The sequence below is a fragment of the Xyrauchen texanus genome, chromosome 50, assembly GCF_025860055.1.
Source record: "Xyrauchen texanus isolate HMW12.3.18 chromosome 50, RBS_HiC_50CHRs, whole genome shotgun sequence".
Lineage (NCBI taxonomy): Eukaryota > Metazoa > Chordata > Actinopteri > Cypriniformes > Catostomidae > Xyrauchen > Xyrauchen texanus.
Genome location: NC_068325.1, coordinates 10,697,594 through 10,718,624, shown reverse-complemented (window position 1 = coordinate 10,718,624; position 21,031 = coordinate 10,697,594). Strand labels below are relative to the sequence as shown.

The following is a 21,031-nucleotide window of genomic DNA, read 5'->3' as shown; positions in this document are numbered from 1 at the left end:
CAGCTCAAATAATACATGAGTTTTAACATAAGAATTAACGTCAGTGCTTTTATAAAATTATAAGCTTCATATTTCTGCATTTAAACCCTTTCAAAAATTGGCCCCCATTCACTTCTATTGTAAGTGCCTCACTGTAACCTCGATTTTTCCTTTTCCTTTTTTTTAAAGGAAAGAAGGGACGAGTCGAAATTAATTTTTGCGTTAATCAACATTATGCCAGAAATACTGTTGATTAACTTGTATCGAACCTGGAATATTCTTTTAACAACCGCAGGTCAAGTCTTTACAGTGTGTGATAAATAATACACAGTTTTGTTACAATTACATCTGCTGGAATAGTAATACATTTCATAGCTGAAAGACTAAGGCTTTAGATAATCGTTGGGCTGCCAACTCAGAAAACCAACTGCTGTTAAAAATCACCAGGCAAAACTACAAAAGGTAGGGTAAAGGTAAACCTTATGTGCTCTAGAGTCTCTGCGCCTGTTCAGTAGGCAATTTTGCAGATGTATCACAGTGCTTTGTAGAGGGAATTGCTCACTTTATTTTGGGGAAATGCATGTAAACTGCAAGAAGTGATTTGTCCAATACAAGAATCTGGTCTATCTTACGCAGAACCATAACATATAAGCTAGTCCTGATAACATCCTAAATATTCAAACATTTCTTTATAACACTTCAGTAGACTAGTACAGCAACATGGCTGAATGAAAAATGGAGAGCGTTTGATAGTTTTGAATAGGCTAAGTGAAGGCCATCATATCTTGAGTGATTTATTTTTAATAGGTTTACCATCCTACCTTTGTGTTCTCATTAAAGTAAAAGGCTTGCAGGCAACCTTTTATACCATGCAAGTCAGATGGGAAGAGGCTTAGGCCTAAATACCAAACACGTTCTGGTTGAAATACCACATAGAATTTCCAACATGAGCCTATTTTAAAGATTAACAGCAAGGGTTTGTTACAGACATGCAGTCTAAATAAATAAATGTTCTCAATCTCAGTTCTCAAATCTCAGTTGTTGCTAACCAAGTCATAGACACTTCAACATTCTTAAGTTATTTGGTTTTACGAGTATTGCAAATCTTAAACAAATCCTAAATATTCAGATCTTAGCTTCTAGCAGTTCACCAACAGCAATGCAACAACATAAGGATGAGTAAATGAAGAAATCCCAATCCCAGACAAAGTCAATTACAAATGAACCATGTCCATTTATTAACCAAATGTGACTGCTGAATCAGGAAACAAATATTTACAAACTTTAGATGGACAAATATTTCTCCAGAGCCTTCATAGTACACTTTTTTAAGAGGCAACAAAGCCACAGAGCAGATGCTGCTCACCGGTGTGTCATGCTTTGATTCGAAGAGCCCCGTTCAGTCTAGCGTGCCTGATGAGAATTTAGCTTATGTTAAAATTTCTCTCTTCATCTCTCTTAAACACAGACATGCTCGCTCTCACTCTCCCTCCCTCCTCACCCCATTTCTCTTGATGCTGAGCCCTGCTCTGCTGATGCAAGAATCACAGCTCCCTGTGTTGACAGATGGAGGATGGCTCCATAGCATATAGCAAGTCCCTACAGTCCAACTGCTGCCTAACCAACATATTTTTTTTTTTTTTTTTTTGCTTCTATCCTTTTTTCCTTTTCTTGTTTTTAAAGCTGTATCCCTCTTGGACCATTATCCTAAATTTACTTTTTTATTTTTTTTAATCAAATGTTTTATTATCCTATGCTATTAGTAAATGGTCTTCCAAGCAGTAGTGCAGTGAAATAAAGTCCACCTTATTACAGCGCTTGCATGGTAGCATTACAATCAAACATTCTATTTAGGTATTTTTTTTTAACCATTAACTGAAGTAATAAACTTTTGCAATGAATTCCCTTAATGTTAATGAATGTACAGCCACCATTTAATTTTTTTAGATAACTTAGGTGTCATACCGATCTTTTGTTTTTGCAAACTTTATACTTAAAGGAATATTCTGAGTTAAATACAATTTAAGCTCGCAAGTCAGCATTTTGTTCTATACTGTTAATTTACAAAAATAAAAAAAGAAGAAAAATGTTGGGCTAGGCCTGTAATAAGGCACTGAGTTCTGACAAACCTCCCACAAATTACCCACTTATTATTTTCACATGCAAATGTTTTCCAGAGGTGTACCTGCGTAAGGATTGTCAGAACTCTAGATTTTTGTAAGGTTGGAAGTGAATGGGGCCAATCCATAAACCATTTCATTAAGCCACAAGATGTAAACAATATGCATGTTCGCATGATTTTAGTGTGAGAACATATCTTACTAACCTTATCTGTGTAAACATATTTCCAATTTTTCAACTTTGTAAATGCTGTAAACCCAGTAATCCCTCAAAAACAACTGTTTAGACAACTTTACCTCAATTCACAAGTTTTAACAGGATTAAAGGGCTTTTATAAAATTACAAGATTCACGTTTACAACTTGAAACCCTCCATAATCGGCCCCATTCACTTCCATTGTGAGTGCCTCACTAAAACTTCAATGTTTTCTTTTTTTTTTTTAAAGCAATGGAGGGATGAGTCGATTTTTGTGGTAAAATCAACATTATGCCACAAATGCTGTTGATTGAACTTAACATGTATTCAACCAGTCTTTCTAGAATGTCAGTCCACTGGCGGCCATCTTTGGAATGCTTTTGGGAAGCTATTTCTAGTCCAGAAAGTGCAGCTCCCATCTACTTGAATGGGGGAACACCGAAATCTAAAAAAATATTTATTATGATAAAAAAACATTTAAAATCAGAAGTAAAATCTGACAACATTGGAATCATAAATTGTACTTCTTTACCCCAGATTACACAAAAAGCAATTTTCCTGGCTTGTACAGCAAATGCGCATGCATTCTCGAGGTGATTGACATGTGACGTCTGTATCTAAAAGGTTCTTTTACAAGTAAGGCAGGACTTTTGTTCTACATCTGTTGACTGTTCCAATTTCTCCCATTCATTTTATTAGAAGAGGCCCATCTCTGTTAAATAGTCTTTGACTGAACCCAGGAATATGGCATTTCCTTCAGGATGCAAATGCAAATCTAATTTCATTTAAAACATCAACAAATGCCAATAAATGTTAGTTAGAGAAAGTCTAAGATAAGTATATTAAAGTAAAGTAATGCTTCCTTCAAGTGCACCTAGGAAGCTCCTACATCCATATTAGGCATTTGTTATCATGACATGTCATGCAATCAAGTCAGAAACAAAATATGGAAGAAGCCAAACTTCTACGGCTCCTTATGTCAGTGAATTACCACAAGTGAAAACATCTGTATCACATTTACACAAAGTATATGATTTATTGATGCATTGTATCTAGCTAATTATTAATTAATTTTAATTTAAACAAACACAAAGGGTGTAGGTGCATCCCAAAACGCACACTATTGCACTATTCAATGCCATTTTGTAGTGTAAGTAGGATGATGCACTTTTTCAACTGTCAAAATAGAGTGTGGAATGTTGGACACTTCATGCACTCGGAGCTCTCAGATTGCCGTACATAGTGGAAGGTGCAGAGCTACCTGGCTGCACTGCTGGTCTGACAAAACAGTTGTAATTAATCAAGAATGTAGCAACTAGCGAAACTTCAGAGGATACGGCTCCTTAAAAATGTGAGTTGAATGCTTTGCCATTGCCCCAAGCTGTTTGAGCGTACATTGTTTAAGATACAAGTTTTAAACTGAGGTTGGCTAACGAGATAAAGCTAGCGTCACTTCCGTCAGCAAAGGCTTCCGTGCAGTAAAAAAGTGTTCCTTTTGAGACAATACTATACCTTGAAAATTCATACACTACATGGCTGAGTGCATAGTACATATTATATATGTACTATGCACTGTGTGTAATTTGGAACGCAGCATGAGTCTTTATATTAAAAATGATTGGCTACAATATTTCATATAGAATCAATTAACACTGTTGAAATAAAGCTCTAAAACAGATTTCATAAAATTATTGCTTTACATCTTATGTTGACACGCCCCTTCCAATGCCACAACTCGGCAACCAGAATTCTGAGTTCCCCCACTGGTTAATATGACTTCGCTTGGTCATTCATGAGCTCGGAACTCATAATTATGATATTTCCAACTCCACATGAAGGCTGCATAAGTCCTTTAGCAATAAAATATTCAAAAGAGCACTACACATTAGATACTTTGTATCTCAGATACATCTCAAGTTTTTAGGACTCCATTCAAATAAGTATAAGAAAGTATTAATTGCACATAGTCACAAATCGTCAGCCAACAGTTCACAATATCACATTGGCTGCTCTTAACACAAATCCTCACCCTTTCACAATATCCAAAGTTAAGTTTCCAAATGAACGAGTTGACCACCTGATCCAGATTGAACGGTGCCACATATGGCATAAAATGGCAAGACTGTCTGGCTGGAATGCTGGGAGAGGTTTTGGAGAGATGCCCTACTGATTTGTGCAGTTATTTACAGCCCTGTCCAAAGGAATCTGGCCCTGTCACTGTCAGTCAGATGTGGTGAGCTTTATCAGGAGCACTGGTGCAACCACAGGGAAGCTGGTTGTCCATCTGACTACTTTGGTAAGGCTTCAGCCCCAAGGCTGAATGACATTGTCTCTGTTGCATGACCAGACGGGCTGCTCTGCTGCAGCTTGATTCAACACATACCTCAAACACTGCCAACAATGGAGTAATCGACCACACACCCACACGGGCACTCAGAGGGACAGCCCAGATGCTGAAACTGATTCTCCATCCATCACCCGGCTAACATCCTTTCCTAGAAGCCAATGCGTGCCATCCTCTGCCTGGCCTGGGTGCTTGAATGGCAAGAAGCAACAGCGGTCTGTGGCGCTAGGGCTGCAGTGGTTTACCCCCAGTCCCCAGAAGCTGAAAAGGACAGTCTGTCTGGACCACTGATATATTTGGATGCTGGTCCAGGCAGACTGTCCCTCTGCTTCTAGAAAAGTAGCAGCGCATGGACTCAGCTGTAGCATATGCTCTAGCTGAAGGTCATGTGACTGACTCCAAAGCTCTGCAGATGCAGGAACTGAAGCTCCATGGCAGCTTGGGTGGGATTCAATTCAGAGGGAATTATCAGTTAGAGAGCATGGTGTGCTTGAAGCCAGAACACAAGTGTCACACGCTATGTCTGTCCTGAATGAACTGCTAATGAACCAATGGTAAATTTGATTAGAGGAGGACTAAAATGATATAGTATGAAAAGCAGTATGGCTAAAACAGACAAATAATAAAGCTATAAACTACTCGAGGCAGCAATTTAGTGATTTCATCCAGGGTTAGGGTTGTTCCTAGCCTTAGGATGTTCTTAGGCCCTGTTCAGAAGGAACACGTTCTTGCACAAAAAAAAAGAAAGATAACAGTGCACCGAATAGAACAGTACACTCAAAACGCTTTTTAAAAGTTTTTGTAATGCTGACACATCATCTAAAAATTTGGTGCTAAAAAAAGCAAGAAAAAAAAAAGCAAGAAATGGTGCAATGGTTGAGATCCATCTAGTACATGTTTACACAGAAAACAATTGAAAAACATCATGGTTTACTGACCCTTAGGCTTTGTGTTGTGCCAAAAACATTTCCGTTGTCGTTCTGTATCGCATACTGTCGAGTGCTTAGCCTTTTTTAATGTATACTCTTTTGACCATGGGCCCATGCATACTATAACTTTTATCACAGTCAACAGCAGGTACATGTGGCGACAATGCGCAAGGACGCAAAATGTCTGCTGAAACTAGGCTGCACATAATGTGCTGATTGGACCAGCAATTGGACCAGCACGTACCAGCACACAAAAACCTATGTATACTGTACTTTGGCCTTTAGGGTGTTCTTAAGTCCAGTTTGGACCTAACGTGTTCTTGCAATAAAAAAGTTAGACATAATGCAATGAATATAACAGAACACAGCTGTCTCGAGACCCGTTTTTAAAACTTGATGTTCTTTTTTTAACCTGACATGGCATCTAAATAATGTGGTTCTTCTGCGCAAGATGCTGAAAAAACATCAAAATGTGGTGCAACGGTTGAACATAACAATAAAGCGCATAAAATTAAATAAGTGCAGATTGAAGAAAAAACATGTTTGCTGAAAAAAGTACCCTTAGGGTTTGCACTCAATTATTTATTGTTCTTATAACTCAATGTGATATAAGGCAACAATGCTTAAAAATTGTTCAATTTATTATTATTAATTGGAATAAACAAACTGCAGGCTGCATATGGTTGCCAGGCAAAGCATCATCCTTGATGGATTAATATAGAATGTGCAGTCACATGCATTCATCAGCATCATATAATGCCTTCGATCATAACTTTCTGTTTTCACAACCTTTTTCCTGAACGCAGAAGTGTTCCCAGATTCTTTCCCAGACACTTGAATTGGTGTATGTTCTTGGCAGATAATATGATGTTTAGAGTATTACATTTAAAAAAAAAAAGAGCATAGTATTGCTCCATAGTGCCAATACTTTAGAGTCGCGATAACCATCTTATAACATTGCCTTAACCATCAAAGTTTAAGGAGTGTGTAGATGACATGAAGCTATGGACCAAGGCTAGTTACGTTGACATCAGTAACTTCTTTGAGTTGTTATACCAACAAATGCACAAGATGAGCCTGAACTCATTTTCACTAGAACTAACACTAAAATTATCTGTGATTCTCCATCTGGATCACTTGTTTTGGTAGTTTTTTCATCTCTTCTTATGGAGACCGGAACCAGAACATAGTCCAGCTGTGGCAAGAATAATTGTGGTGGTGGCCAGTACTTGGTCAGAAAAAACTGTGGATGAAAACAGTTAACTCACAGAGGAATGAAAAAAAAAAATAAAAAATCTCACCAGATACTCGGATGAACAATTTGATAACGAAGGAACACTTGATTTCTCATGGAGACACTACTCAAGCATAACCAGCTTCCTCCATTTCTGATGTAGTCCCTTGAGGTTTTAGATTCATCCTTGTCTCTCCACCAAACCCTCACATGCATGTTTGCTTGTTCAGTTGTTATGATTTCCACAATTGATCCCTGTGCATGAAAAGGACTAGTGAGTGTATGGCTTGTGAATGGTTTCCTAAAGCAAGTCTTCTTGAAATATGTCAATGCTGTGAGGGACTGAGTGTTGTAGATCTCAGACAACAAATACTAGGAAACACAGAAAGGAGGGACAGAAAGGGGAAAAGAGAAAGACAAGACTATGCAATCTCTTCATAAGTGAAATGATGCCTAGGAATAAGGCAGACATGAAAGTTGGCCTATTTCATGGTCAGGCAGTGGCATTGGGAAGGGTCTTGAATGGCAATGCATCTACTTTAATGTGACAGAGAAGTCCCTAGGCAAAACAAGCAGACCCGTGGCAGACAGGCCCAGGTACTTGATGAGTGTGACACCTTTGCCATTCCACTGGAAATGTTGTTGCCGTACGCTCCGCTGCCTCATCTTAGGTTTTACCCAAATAAATTTGCCTTTCATTCGGACTGACGATAGCACAAGCCCCTCGCCTGCCTGTCCTCCCTGGAACTGTTGAGATCATGATTCTCCTTGTCAACGTTCACAGGGCCTTGCTCCTGATAAATGTGCACCTGCCTTGGGACCCTCCTGTTGCCTGATTTCATGCTATAAGCGCCAGCTGACAAAGATGGGACAGGGCTCTGCCACATACACATACTACCCTGCGATGCTGTGTGACAGGTTAGACAGACAGTGCCTGGGGCAAAATCCTACTAAGCTTTGCATATCTACTGACAAATGATCATATACACAAAAATACAGCACAATTCTAACCAATTACATTTGCACTTATCAATAACTGATTATGTGGTCACAATGTTTGTGCTGAATCATAATTTCATTTGATGAGAGGTCAGTATAAATCACAGTTAGTCACAGAGAGATGTGAATCAACTACAGTTAGATATGGCATATAATTGCAAAGAGGTACCACACAGAGTCAACTAAATTAAATTAATATGGTATATTTAACATGTTTTTTAACTATATGATTCAATTATATACTTAATGTAATGCTTAACAATCCATAATGACAAAAACATGTTGTATAATTTCAAATTATGGCTTAGGCTCAAGGATACTTGAAACACATTCATTCTGTATACAAAAACATTAAATACCTAAATTAAATGGACACAATAGAGCCAAACTGTGATCTCATTATGCATGACTGATTTAGCAGAAAACTGATTATTAACTGTCCTTGATGTTGATTTAAGAATACAGCATTCCAGCCATTCTGAAATACATGATATAGTAACAGCTATGACGCAAAACATCTGTTCATCTAGCTACTGAGTACCTGTATATGAATGCACTATTAAATGAAAAGTAAAAAAAATTAAAAAATGACAACGCAAAAGTGTGCCAATAATTATTTTAATAGCAGAAAACATTTTATAAAAGAAATTATGAATGAGATTGTGCTTTTTCTTATTATAGTACGGAATCTTGAATCTTATTGCTTAAAAAGTGCGCAGAGTGATTTTGTGCCAAGAACCAAACCAACCAGCTCCGAGGCGAATAATGGCGTTAAAAACTTGATTTGAAGCAAAAAGGAATTTCAAAATTTGTGTACCTGTCTAAAAATATACATCTATTTATTTAAATGTTGTTGGTTATACAAGTACAGAAATAATATATAGTATTTCAATTTTATTCTAAAATATTGGGATATTTACAAATACATAAGTAATTTGAGAGTGCTGGAAGACCAAATCATTCACAGTACATCATGCAAGTGGGTGGTCGCTGCAGAGCTTGTTTGGGGCACTTCGTTGGCCACAAATTTCTAATTGGCCCACCGTTTTTCTTCAGGATCATGGGTAATTTAGTACTTTGCAAGGAATTCTGCTATTAAATAAGATTTCTAAAAAGTCAAGTTGAAATAAAGCAGACTGATGGCTTCATCAGAAGCATATACCATTGATTAACAACCTCGGAGCTCATGGTAGGTTTGTCTTTAAAGGTTAAGTTATTGTTAAAAATTAACGATATGAATATTCATTGCTGCAAAAATTCCTGCTTTTGGAATCCTTATGGCACACCAACTCCTGTATGTCAAATCAGAGTAGATAGATGTGATTCTAACCATTTCCTGTAATGTGGGTTGCACATCTGGTGTAGTGGATTTCATCATTTTAAGCAGAGTGTAAGGAGGATGTGCATTAAAAGAAGTTCAAATTCAGTATGCAAGTACACAAAATTAGTTGTTCAGTATATCTTCACATTTACAGCTATACATAAAACAAAGAGTTGAAGGTTTTCTTCTTAGCTGGATCCTCCACATTAATTTGCCCGTATGGACACTGTTGGGAAAAAGGAGAGTTTAGAGTTTTAAAAATCATGAAAAAGTATAATGTGGACACTTTGTTTTTTCTTTTTATTGTGTATTTTCGAAGTGTTTCAATGATGATTTGTATAGAGTGCTGTCAGTCGATTAAAATGTTTAATCACGATTAATCGCATGATGTTGAAAGTGCTGAAATTTGACTAGATGTACAGCTTTTCCTGTCAAAATGCATTTGGTTACTTAAAATATATATTTTTTATTAACATTTTAAAAGCAAATCATTCCACATTATAAAGATTAAAACAGCACCAATTCAAGCAAAATTAAATGTTTCTCAAATTCCCAGTTTCATTTTCATTGCAATGGGCATTTAATATCAGAGGAATATTCTAGGTTCAATACAAGTTAAGATCAGTTGACAGCATTAGTGGCATAACGTTGATTACCACAAAAAAAAAAAAAAAAAAAAAAAAAACACGTTACAGTTGTCATGTTTAATGTGTTTTTGTTCATGTTTTGCATTCATGTCTTTTATTTTGGAAGTCTAGTCCCAGTCTATAGTCATGTGTTTCATGTCATGTGATTTTTTGTTTTATAGTCACGTGTTTCCTGGTTTTGTGATATCCTGTTCCCCTCCATGTTCATGTGTCTTGTTTTCAAGACTTAAAGGCAGATTTTATTAAAGCTCTTACATTAATTCTTCTTTTAAAACTTGTGTATTATTTGAGCAGTAAAGTTGTTTAGAATCTGCCCCCCAAGTAATTTTAGGGGTTCTTGACATTAAATCGGCAACAAAGTTGTAAAATTGGCAATAACTTCACACAGAAAAGTTTAGGAAGCAATTTTATCACATTAAAATGTGACACTCATTGTTTACGTCTTGTGACTATACTTCTTTTAACGTTTACGGACTATCCCCCCTTCACTTCCTCTTTTTAAAGAAAAGGAGGGACGAGTCTAAATGTTTTGTGGTAATTAATATTATGCCACAAGTACTGTCGATTGAGCTTAACTATTGAACCTGGAATATTCCTTCAAATCCTCATCCTCCACAATATTGATAGTGGCTATCCACTTTGCTGATTTATCCAAGATTTGTCGCTTTGAACTCCACATGAAAAGCGCTTGCAGATAACATCATGTTTTGCTTTAAGCAAACTCTCCATGTAATGATACGTCATCTGAATGGTCTGGAACACAACGTCGGGGAAATGCTGATGCTTCAGTCCAGCAGAACGTGTGAATGCAACTTATCACATGTCCCATCTGGGTTTGTTTTGTACAACAACAACAAAAGAAAAATACAGTTAAAAGGGTCCATTCTCCATCACTTGACCATTTACACAAAATTGTTGTGTGTGTGTGTGTGTTGTGAGTGACAGTGTAATAATCCCTGAACATGTCGCAAAGATTCTGCCCTATTCCAACCAGTTTTCAGCATTCACACAGTGATGAATAAAATGTCAGAATCGAATGTGAAAATTGGTAAATGCACTAGTCGTGATTAGGAAAAATGTATGTGTTAAAACTTTAAATCGCATGCATTAACACGTTCATTTGGACAACTCCAATTGTAAATATTGTAGTGATGTCAAAGTAACGGTACCTTGCCGATACTAAAATAAAAAAGATGGAATGATACATGAACTTTTTCTGCAGTACCGGTAGTACAGAGCACTTAATTCGGTCCCCGCATGCTGTCTAATTGAAAGACAACTGCTTACAAATGCTCACACGCTCATTTGAGCTTGTGCTCTGTGACTCCTTTACACTGAAATGGACAATTAATCAAAATTACAATTGTGAATAGTCCTAATGTGATTATTAAACTGCAAATGGATATGATTAATTAAATAAATATAGAGTCTGCATGTATTGAGAGCTGCAAAAATAAAATATGATGCCACTCATTCGCTCAAAACATGACATTTTATGAGCATCGTCCTGTCACTCTGTGTTTTTGTCTGACAGGACCGTGGCATCATTGTCTCAAGTGTCTTGTGTGCTGTCTTTGTGTCAGAGAAACCGTTCCCCTTTCAGCTCACAGCCACAGAGGCCATTCTAGTCACTGCCAGTGCCCACGACCAGAGGTCCCTCCCTTGCCACTACCTGTGTTCACGACCATGGAGGTTGCTCCCTTGCCACTGCTAGTGCCCACAGCCATGTTGGCTGTTACCCCTTCCCTGCCAGTTTTCATGGCCACAGTGGTCATTCCCCAGTCTCTGCTGGCACTCAGAGCCATGGAGGACATTCCCCAGTCTCGTGGTCCTGTCACTCTGGGTTTTTGTCTGACAGGACCGTGACATAATCGTGCCATGTCTGTCTTGTGTTTTGTGTGCTGTCTTTGTGTGAGTGCAAGGGTCCAGTTGTTATTTCTGCTGTGCGCTCTTCAGTCTGTCTTGATTCATGTCCGGAGCATGGTGTCTGGATCCTGACTTCCTGTCTGGTTCAGTTTCGGTCTGTGCCGGGATCCGGACACTCATGCTCCATGTTCTGTCTGTCTTTGTTTGAGCGCACAGCTTCGGATTTGTATTTCTCTGCAGTGCGCTCTTCGGTCTGTCTTGTTTCATGTCCGGAGCATGGTGTCTGGATTCTAACCCTTTTGTCTGGTTCAGTTTTGGTTTAGGTGTTGGGATCCGGACACATGTTCCATGTCTTGACTTGTATTGTTTTGAGTGCATTGCGCTTATCATCTTGGCGGCATGCACTCGCGTCAGTAATTTCTGTCTGTCTCTCATGGCAACGAATGTGCATTGCTTTGCGCTGCGTGCCCGGGTCGCAAGCTGTCTTCACGTTGTGCTGAGGTCCGGTCACTTCAGCCTGAGGTTCTGGGTTTTTGTGTGGCCAAACTCTCGCACAGGTGTCCTGTCTTGTATTTGTTGCCTGTAGTGTGCATCGCGTGGTGTTTGAATCACGATGTATGCTCAGGTTTTGTTTAGTGTGTGAATGCGTGGAATCGCTTTGTTTGGCGTTGCTACACATAATCTCGTCTAGTTTGTCGGTTGGCATGAGCGTATATTGCCTTAGTGTCTTATGCGATCATGCCACTCAGGTGTTTTGTTGTCTTGTGAGAGCACGTTGCATTGTTTAGTTTCAGTATTGCCGCATGTCTCTCTGTCTTACGTCATACCCCGCCTCTTTGTTTTCCCATTATTAGTTAATTCATTATACCTGCCCTGCATTAACCTGTTTGATTTCCTTTCTATTTTAATCTCCTTGCGTGTGCTGTCTAGGGTTGCAGCGGTATACCGGTTTCACAGTATACCACGGTTTGAAAATTGACGGTTATCATACCATGTACATTTGCTTATCTACGGTATTGAGAAAAAAATGCAACCGGATGGAGATTCTCACATGCGAGTGCGCATCTCCTTCTTGACTGTCTGTCAGACTCGTCAACTTGCGCCACACACACACGCAGCAGATGTCAGAGAGAAGCGAGGTGAGGGGGTCTGACATGAGTGTGTGTGTGAGTTAAAACAGTGTTTCTCAACTGGTCTATTCGGACTGGGTCGCGGACATCAGGGAAATAACAATGCCTTGGTAACTTCTCCCATTGAAGAGATTTCGGCGGCCGCCCAAGTGATTGAGTATTTACCTGCCGAGGCAGATTTAATGATAATCTTGCAAACAGCTAAAGACTTCTCATCTGCACTTTCGCGAGTGTAACAATCTCGCGCTAATGATCTGCTCTTCTCTCTGGCGTGCGTGTTCAACAACTGGGCTTCCCTCGATATTGTGGGGCGCAGACATCAAAACTGTGACCAATTTCAATTCTAGCGAGACTTTTCTAGTTTAAAGTGATACGGAGATTGTCAATTCGAAAATCTCAAACAGTAGCAGCCCTGACATGCCAAACAGCACTGAGGAAAAGAGCAACACTGTGCTATGCGCCAAAAAAAAAAAAAAAACATTACACACCATCACCTTTACAAATTTGTTTCAGGATTTTACATGAGTAAAAGTAACTGTTATATTTTGACAATGTTATTGTTTCATACGAAATAATCTAAAGTAGAATCTATTAGACCTCATTTTATATCAACAGTGGCAGTTGTAGTTAAAGTTTCAAGATGTGTTTCAGCAAGTATTTTTTCATAAATACATTAATTTATTATTATTATTATTACTACTATTATTCAAGACGAGCACACTGACCTGAACCATGGTAATGAGGAGCCTTTCCTTCTGTGTAATGTGTATAAATATTTAATATTAGGTAACAAATGGGATAATAATGGGCCCATATAAGTAAATATGCTCTTCAATTTTTAAAAGGGGGAGAGACAACTTCCTGTAGATTTTGACATCAACAACAAAAATAATGTCACTTGATGCATGTCCTTGTACTGGAAAACCATGAACAAAACTATGCAACATAAAAGGAAATGCAACCCAGGATACATTAAATACAGGTTATGTTTAACCTATGGCAGGTCGACACTTGATACCGTATACCGTGAAAGTTTCTGAGACGGTTATCATACCGTGAAAATGTCATACTGTTGCAACCCTAGTGCTGTCCAGTGCCAGTTCATCTTGTTTGTTTTTGTTTCCAGTCGATCTGTTGGTTGGTGTGTTGGGTCATGTTCTTGTTAATCCCTATTACCCTCTGCCCCAGCCTGGATACCTTTTTCCCCTATGGGGTAGTCCCCCACCCTGTGGGAGTTTTTGGTTTGATTTTTGCCCTTTTTTTGTAAGAATAAATTCCTTAATTTTGAACTCTGCATTTGGGTCCTGAGACTCTGCAATCCATGACAATGTGTGAAATGTAATAAATTGTGACAGAATTATATTATTTGTGTTTAAAAACATTTATTTTAGCATTATTGTTAAACCCAGTGTTGGATAAATTACTTAAAAATAGTAATCCACTACAAATGACTAATTCTCTCTCTAAAATTGTAATTAGATTACTAATAACTTAATTCAAAAAGTAATCACATTACTAATTATTTTAAAGTTACTTTCTAAAACACTTTTCTGCTCAAAAAATTCAGAATAATGTCTATATTATTAAGAATGTCTTCTTTGTTAATTGTTACACACACGTTATACACACAGCACCTCAAATTTCTCCTACACAATGACTCGTTACAGGGCCATAATTAATGTATTGTACATAAATAATATATTAGAAAGTCAGTATGTACTGTAATCTTATTACATGAATTTGAAATGTAATGAATTACACAAAATGTTTTTGGACAAATAGTAATGAGATTACAGTAACTAATTACTTTGTAATTGGATTAAGCCCAAATCTGGCTACACCTACATCTAATACAAACAAGAATATTGTTGTACTTAAGTTTTCATCAATGTCTTCATTTATAAAGTGATTGTTATGCAGAAAAAAATAAAGACTTGTGTTTTAGATAATGTTGTGGGGATCTTTACATTTGATTAAAAAAGTGCAATGGAATGTTTAAAAATCAATTGTTCCATTTTCATTTGATTAAAGTTTGGATTCATTTAATTTAACACAATTTAGACACAATTTTGATGATGAACTTGAATAAAACTTTAAAACATGGAATTCAGAAAAAATAAATCTGATTTCATAGGGTTGAAGCAATGTTATTGTGAAACATGCTATTGTTTAAATGAATTATTTAAATTAACATTTTAAAGGGGACCTATTATGCAAAATTCACTTTTACATGGTGTTTGAACATAAATGTGTGTTGGCAGTGTGTGTACACAACCACCCTATAATGATAAACATCCTCCCAGTCCTTTTTCTATTAAATCATAAGCACAGTCTCAGAACAAGCCGTTCGCAGATTCTGTACAAAGTGAGGTCACTTTGTACAGGCCCTGCCCATGACTGTTGACAGACACTGCCGACGGACATGTTTGTTTATGTGTTGTTTCGTTATAGCATATAGCGAACTTTGAAACAGTATTTGTGTGTGTATTGTTAATCCATATTTGCAAAACTGCTGAAAAAAACTCTACAACAAATAAATAAATTGATAAAATAACCATTCGGAAACGTCCTGGTTCATTCTCAAAGTTGTTACTTCTGACGGAGTCTCTCCTTCATCAGTGTCTGACTCCGGTCATATTGCTTATGATGTCTAGTTATCCGAAGCACAGATATCAAAACTCCACCCTATTTTGGATACAGGGCGGGGAGCACCAGCTCATTTGCATTTAAAGACACACACACAAAAACAGCTCATTTTATTCCCATTCAAAAATTGCCATTTTCAGCATGGTATAATAAATTATCTGTAGGGTATTTTGAGCTGAAACTTCACAGACACATTCTGGGGACACGAAAGATTGAATTGACATCTTGTGAAAAGGGGCATAATAGGAGCCCTTTAAATTTAAAAAGGCTAAAAAAGTGTGTTCAATAGCATATTACCTAACTTTTCTGAGGTATCGAAATTGGTTTCGAAATTTTACTGGTATCGGTTCAGACTTCTGACATTTTGATATTGCGGCAACATTTTGATATTGTATATATACTGTATGTCTCTTTATCAGTATCATGTAATAAAAGATAAATCATCTGTCATACAGTATGCAATATTAGGTACGGTATGTTTAAAGAAAAAGTATACCCAAAAATGAAAATTCTGTCATTTTTTACTTGCCACATTAGATTGGTGCTCCGTTTACAATTATCTGATTTGAGAGTGAATAATGATTCAAATTATGGTCTGTTCATCATACACAGGGATCGTATGCTTATAATATGACGCACAAGTCACACTACTTTTTGCTTTATTATGCAATCAAGTATGTCTCTATGTACTGAATTCAGTCATTGAGACATTTATTAAGTTATTTCCTTTTCTGTTGCTGCATAAGAAAGTAAGTAATATGAGTTTGGAACGACGTGGAGGTTTTGGGGTGAACTATTCTTTTAAGATATATAGATGCAATGGAGCACCTTTTAAGTGACAATTACATATATACAACAACCCTCTTGGAAAGATATACCACAGAAAAACAAAAAGCTTACATGTCTGCAGGCACTCCCACAGCATCTTCCTCTTTTCCTATGGGCAAACTCAGTGAACACCTTGTATCCTGTTGTCGGGTCAATATATGTGCTTTCCTGATTCTGCAGAAAGGATAATTGTAAACAATGAAAGAAACCCTCTAAATTCTACTTTACAATGACAATTATTAGTAAAAGTTTACACCCACTTTACCCATTGAAAAAGTAATACAAGTTTTGAGCATTAATGAAAATACATGGCAAACACAGTAGGAAGGCCTTTCAGGAATTTGTAAGCATCATTTCAAGAGAGGCGAGCACTGGCTTCATCTCTGACAGCCTCCAACGGCAAAAGGGCCTGAGGCACTTCAGTGGCATGCCATTTCAGATGCCATCCTTTGGCTCCATAGTGAAGTTGGCACTATTTGTGCATCCAGTGCTCTGTGCATTCCTCAAGTCCACCAGTCTTCCATAACTTCCTCTCTAACATTAAATTGCATTGCTCCTGACAGCAAAAAGAAACTTTGAAAAAATGTCCCAGTCTTCCAGACACAGGGGAAGAAGCATTTTACTAGGGTGCAGTATGCTCTTTTTTTATTGTTGCCTAAGAGGAAAGTCTCTGGGAAATGTCCTTAGAAGAGTTCAGGGGTCTTTTAAAATACTTTTATTTTTTACAAGCATACATGGCAATTTTCATGTGAACAATGCTTGGGAGTCTTATTCACGGTCACTAACTCAAGGCTCTGTTGTATCTACACGATCCCTTATAAGTGTGACACCATACTAAGACAACTGCAATTCATTATTGTTTAAATGTGCTCTTACCTTGCATGCTTCACGGTGGAGTTTGTGTATTAAACTATCGTTTTCTGAAAACGCGCGCGTGTCAGATAAAATATTTGTGTTTTTAGCGCGGCAATTTGAATCTGATTCGCTCTCACGTGCGCTCTGTTGTGAACACGGCGTTCTCGCGCTACAAACATCATTTGACATTAGTATATTCCCTCGACGAAGTTTAAAACGTGATACTCTTAAAAGTCTACTTGAACCAATTAGCAGCAACATTACTGTTGCTAAAGAAATGTAAACTAAAAAACGTGTCACGTCGTTGCTTCCCGACGACAGCCGAGCTTCTGACACCACGTAAACTTTTTGATAATCAGTACAACATGTAATTGTTTCAAGTTATTTAAGTATTGAGGTCAATATCTGCGACTGTCTTTCTTCTTGAAACTGTGCTGTGGCGGTGTGGCGTGTACAACTTTGAACATGCATTTTGGCGCCACCTGCGTTAGACTTTAAAACTACAGTAGGAGAACAAAATTAAATGCTCAGTGTGTATTACAGTGCATCCGGAAAGTATTCACAGCGCTTCGATTTTTCCACATTTTGTTATGTTACAGCCTTATTCCAAAATGGATTAAATTAATTATTTTCCTAAAAATTCTGCAAACAATACCCCATAATGACAAAGGGAAAGAAGTTTGTTTGAAATCTTTGCAAATTTATTAAAAATGAAAGAAAAAAAATCACATGTACATAAGTATTAACAGCCTTTGCCATGACACTCAAAATTGAGCTCAGGTGCATCCTGTTTCCACTGATCATCCTTTAGATGTTTCTAAAACTTGATTGGAGTCCACCTGTGGTAAATTCAGTTTTGGAAAGGCTCACACCTGTCTATATAAGGTCCCACAGTTAACAGTGCATTTTAGAGCACAAACCAAGAAGTCCAAGAAATTGTCTGTAGACCTGGATTGTATTGAGGCACAGATCTGGGGAAGGGTACAGAAACATTTTTGCAACATTGAAGGTCCCAATGAGCACAGTGGCCTCCATTATCCGTAAATAGAAGTTTGGAACCACCAGGACTCTTCCTAGAGCTGACCGCCTGGCCAAACTGAGCGATCGGGGGAGAAGGGCCTTAGTCAGGGAGGTGAACAAGAACCCAATAGTCACTCTGACAGAGCTCAAGCATTTCTTTGTGGCGAGAGGATAACCATCCAGAAGAACAACCATCTCTGCAGCACTTCACCAAACAGGCCTGTATGGTAGAGTGGCCAGACGGAAGCCACTCCTCAGAAAAAGGCACATGACAGCCTGCCTGGAGTTTGCTAAAAGGCACCTGAAGGACTCTCAGACCATGAGAAACAAAAGATTGAACTATTTGGCCTGAATGGCAAGCGTCCTGTCTGGAGGAAACCAGGCACCACTCATCACCTGGCCAATACCATCCCTACAGTGATGCATGGTGGTGGCAGCATCATGCTGTGGGGATGTTTTTCAGTGGCAGGAACTGGGAGACTAGTCAGGATCGAGGGAAAGATGAATGCAGCAATGTACAGAGACATCCTTGATGAAAACCTGCTCCAGAGCGCTCTGGACCTCAGACTGCGGCAAAAGTTAATCTTCCAACAGGACAACGACCCTAAGCACACAGCCAAGATAACAAAGGAGTGGCTACGGGACATCTCCGTGAATGTCCTTGAGTGGCCCAGCCAGAACCCGATTGAACCTCTCTGGAGAGATCTGAAAATGTCTTGAGAGGTCCTGCAAAGAAGAACGGGAGAAACTGCCCAAAAATAGGTGTGCCAAGCTTGTAGCATCTGTGGCATAATGTTGATTACCACAAAAAACATTTTGACTTGTCACTCCTTTTCTATAAAAAAAAATTAAGCTACAGTGAGGCACAATAGAAGTGAATAGGGCCAATTTTTTGGAGGGTTTAAAGACAGAAATGTGAAGCTTATCATTTTATAAATGCGCTCATGGTAATTCTTGTTAAAACTTGTTTATTATTTGAGCTGTAATGTTATTTAAATTGTCATCTTTGCAGGATCACTGAAAAAAATGGAAAGGAACACTATTGAAAATACTAAATCAACATAATACATTTATGTTTGAGATGAGAGCATAATTATATTGCGTACAGTCAAGAGATATTCAACAGTCATCAAAAAGTGACAGATGATTACATTGCTATGAAATTTTCAAATGGATTCAGATTTGTAACGGATGTTGTTCACTCAATGTGATTTTTACTGCTTGCTCAATTAATTTAAAATGAGCAAATGCAACAAATCTTTTTGTGTGTGTGTGGTTATTTTTTTCCTCCCCTATTCTGCCCAATTTGGAATTCCCAATGCGGCTCAAAGTCCTCATGGTGGCGTAGTGACTCCCCTCAATCCGGGGGTTGAGGACAACTCTCAGTTGCCTCTGCATCTGAGACGTCAATCCGCGCATCTTATCAGATGGCTTGTTGTGTGCGTTACCGTGGAGACCTAGCACGTGTGGAGGCTTCACACAATTTTCCGAGGCATCCACACACAACTCACCACGCGCCCCACCAAGAGTGAAAACCACATTATAGCGACCACGAGGATGTTACCCCACGTGACTCTACCCTCCCTAGCAACTGGGCCAATTTGGTTGCTTAGGAGACCTGGCTGGAGTCACTCAGCACGCCCTAAATTCGAACTTGCAACTCCAGGTGTGGTAGTCAGTGTAATTACTCACTGAGATACCCATTTTCCCATGCAACACAACTATTTAGCATTTGGTCTCAACTTAATTTAATTGAGTACACTCCATATATGGTATGTTCACATAATCTAATTATGTTGGAATTTGGGACTATATTGTGTATATTATTTGTTGCATCAATGTATTGCTGATACTGGGAAGGGGATTTTATGTTGGGATTTAGGGGAGTTTCTGTCATGTTGAATTTTTTTGGAGATGACCATTGTAAAGAAGAGTGGAACTAATGGTTAGGCCAAGGTTGGGTACATTAATACTGATAAATCTGAGTATATTACTTTTCTCATGAAGTTAATACTGAAGGGAAATCAGTATGATGACTGATTGGGAATCTGTAAATTCTCAGCAGCACCTTAAGGCTCAGATATACTACGTACGAAATTGAAGAGCAAATGGGTATGATGTAACGTAGCAGAAATCTGGCCAAAAAGAAGGTGTTCTGCGTTCATTTTGATGGTTTAACAGCTCACCTGGGCGAATTTCTTGGGAAAACTTCTAACCAAATACTAAACAACTTCTTACTGCTATTGGTCCACGCCATGGGTAGGTTACACCCCCACCCCCAGGGTTACCACGTTACATTGTTATGGCAATGAAGTTGTAAAATTGGATATAACTTTATAGCTTAACTCATATTGAACCTGGAATATTACTTTAAAAAAAGGAGTAACTACATACTATACAAATTCAACATAAAACATAATTTCAAATGACAAGATAATAATAACCAAAGTGTTCTCTGTATTGGCCATACTAAACCCTGTGGTAATATCTCTGCAGCAAATGTACTAAAAGTCACGTCATCCCATATATTTATGACTTTCTTCTGCAGAACACAAATGAAGATTTTTAGTGAATGGTGACCAAAACTTTGAAGCTCCAAAAAGCACATAAATGCATGGGGAGGGGTTATTGACCCTACTAAAACCTGTAACTTCTATGCAGGAAAAGTACTAAAAATACAAAAGCATTTCCGTATATTTAAACAGGTTTTAGTTACAAGGCAACTGACACAAGCTATTTTTTTATTCGAGTGGGTGGTGTGAATTTAAACTTCCTTTGCTGTACCACTAGAAGCCCTAAGGTTTTATTTTATAAACAGGTTCTGCTTAGGTGCTTTTCTCTTAAAACGATTATGTATGTCATAAACTCATTTACAATTCACCACAGACACACCTTCACACAAAGATTACCATCTTAG

The 21,031-nt window shown here is 38.1% G+C and overlaps 1 protein-coding gene across 1 annotated transcript in view; it reads right to left on the bottom strand.

The window, feature by feature from the left end:
• Positions 1 to 17,251, bottom strand: part of lhx9 (LIM homeobox 9) — a 30,239-nt gene extending 12,988 nt beyond the window's left edge. The window contains exons 1-2 of the mRNA XM_052124233.1: positions 17,116 to 17,251; positions 16,312 to 16,413 (exon numbers count right to left, since the gene is read on the bottom strand). Coding sequence (XP_051980193.1) covers positions 16,312 to 16,336 — 25 coding nt within the window. The 5' untranslated portion in view covers positions 16,337 to 16,413; positions 17,116 to 17,251. The remainder of the gene's footprint in view (positions 1 to 16,311; positions 16,414 to 17,115) is intronic.
• Between the last annotated feature and the right edge of the window lie 3,780 nt (positions 17,252 to 21,031).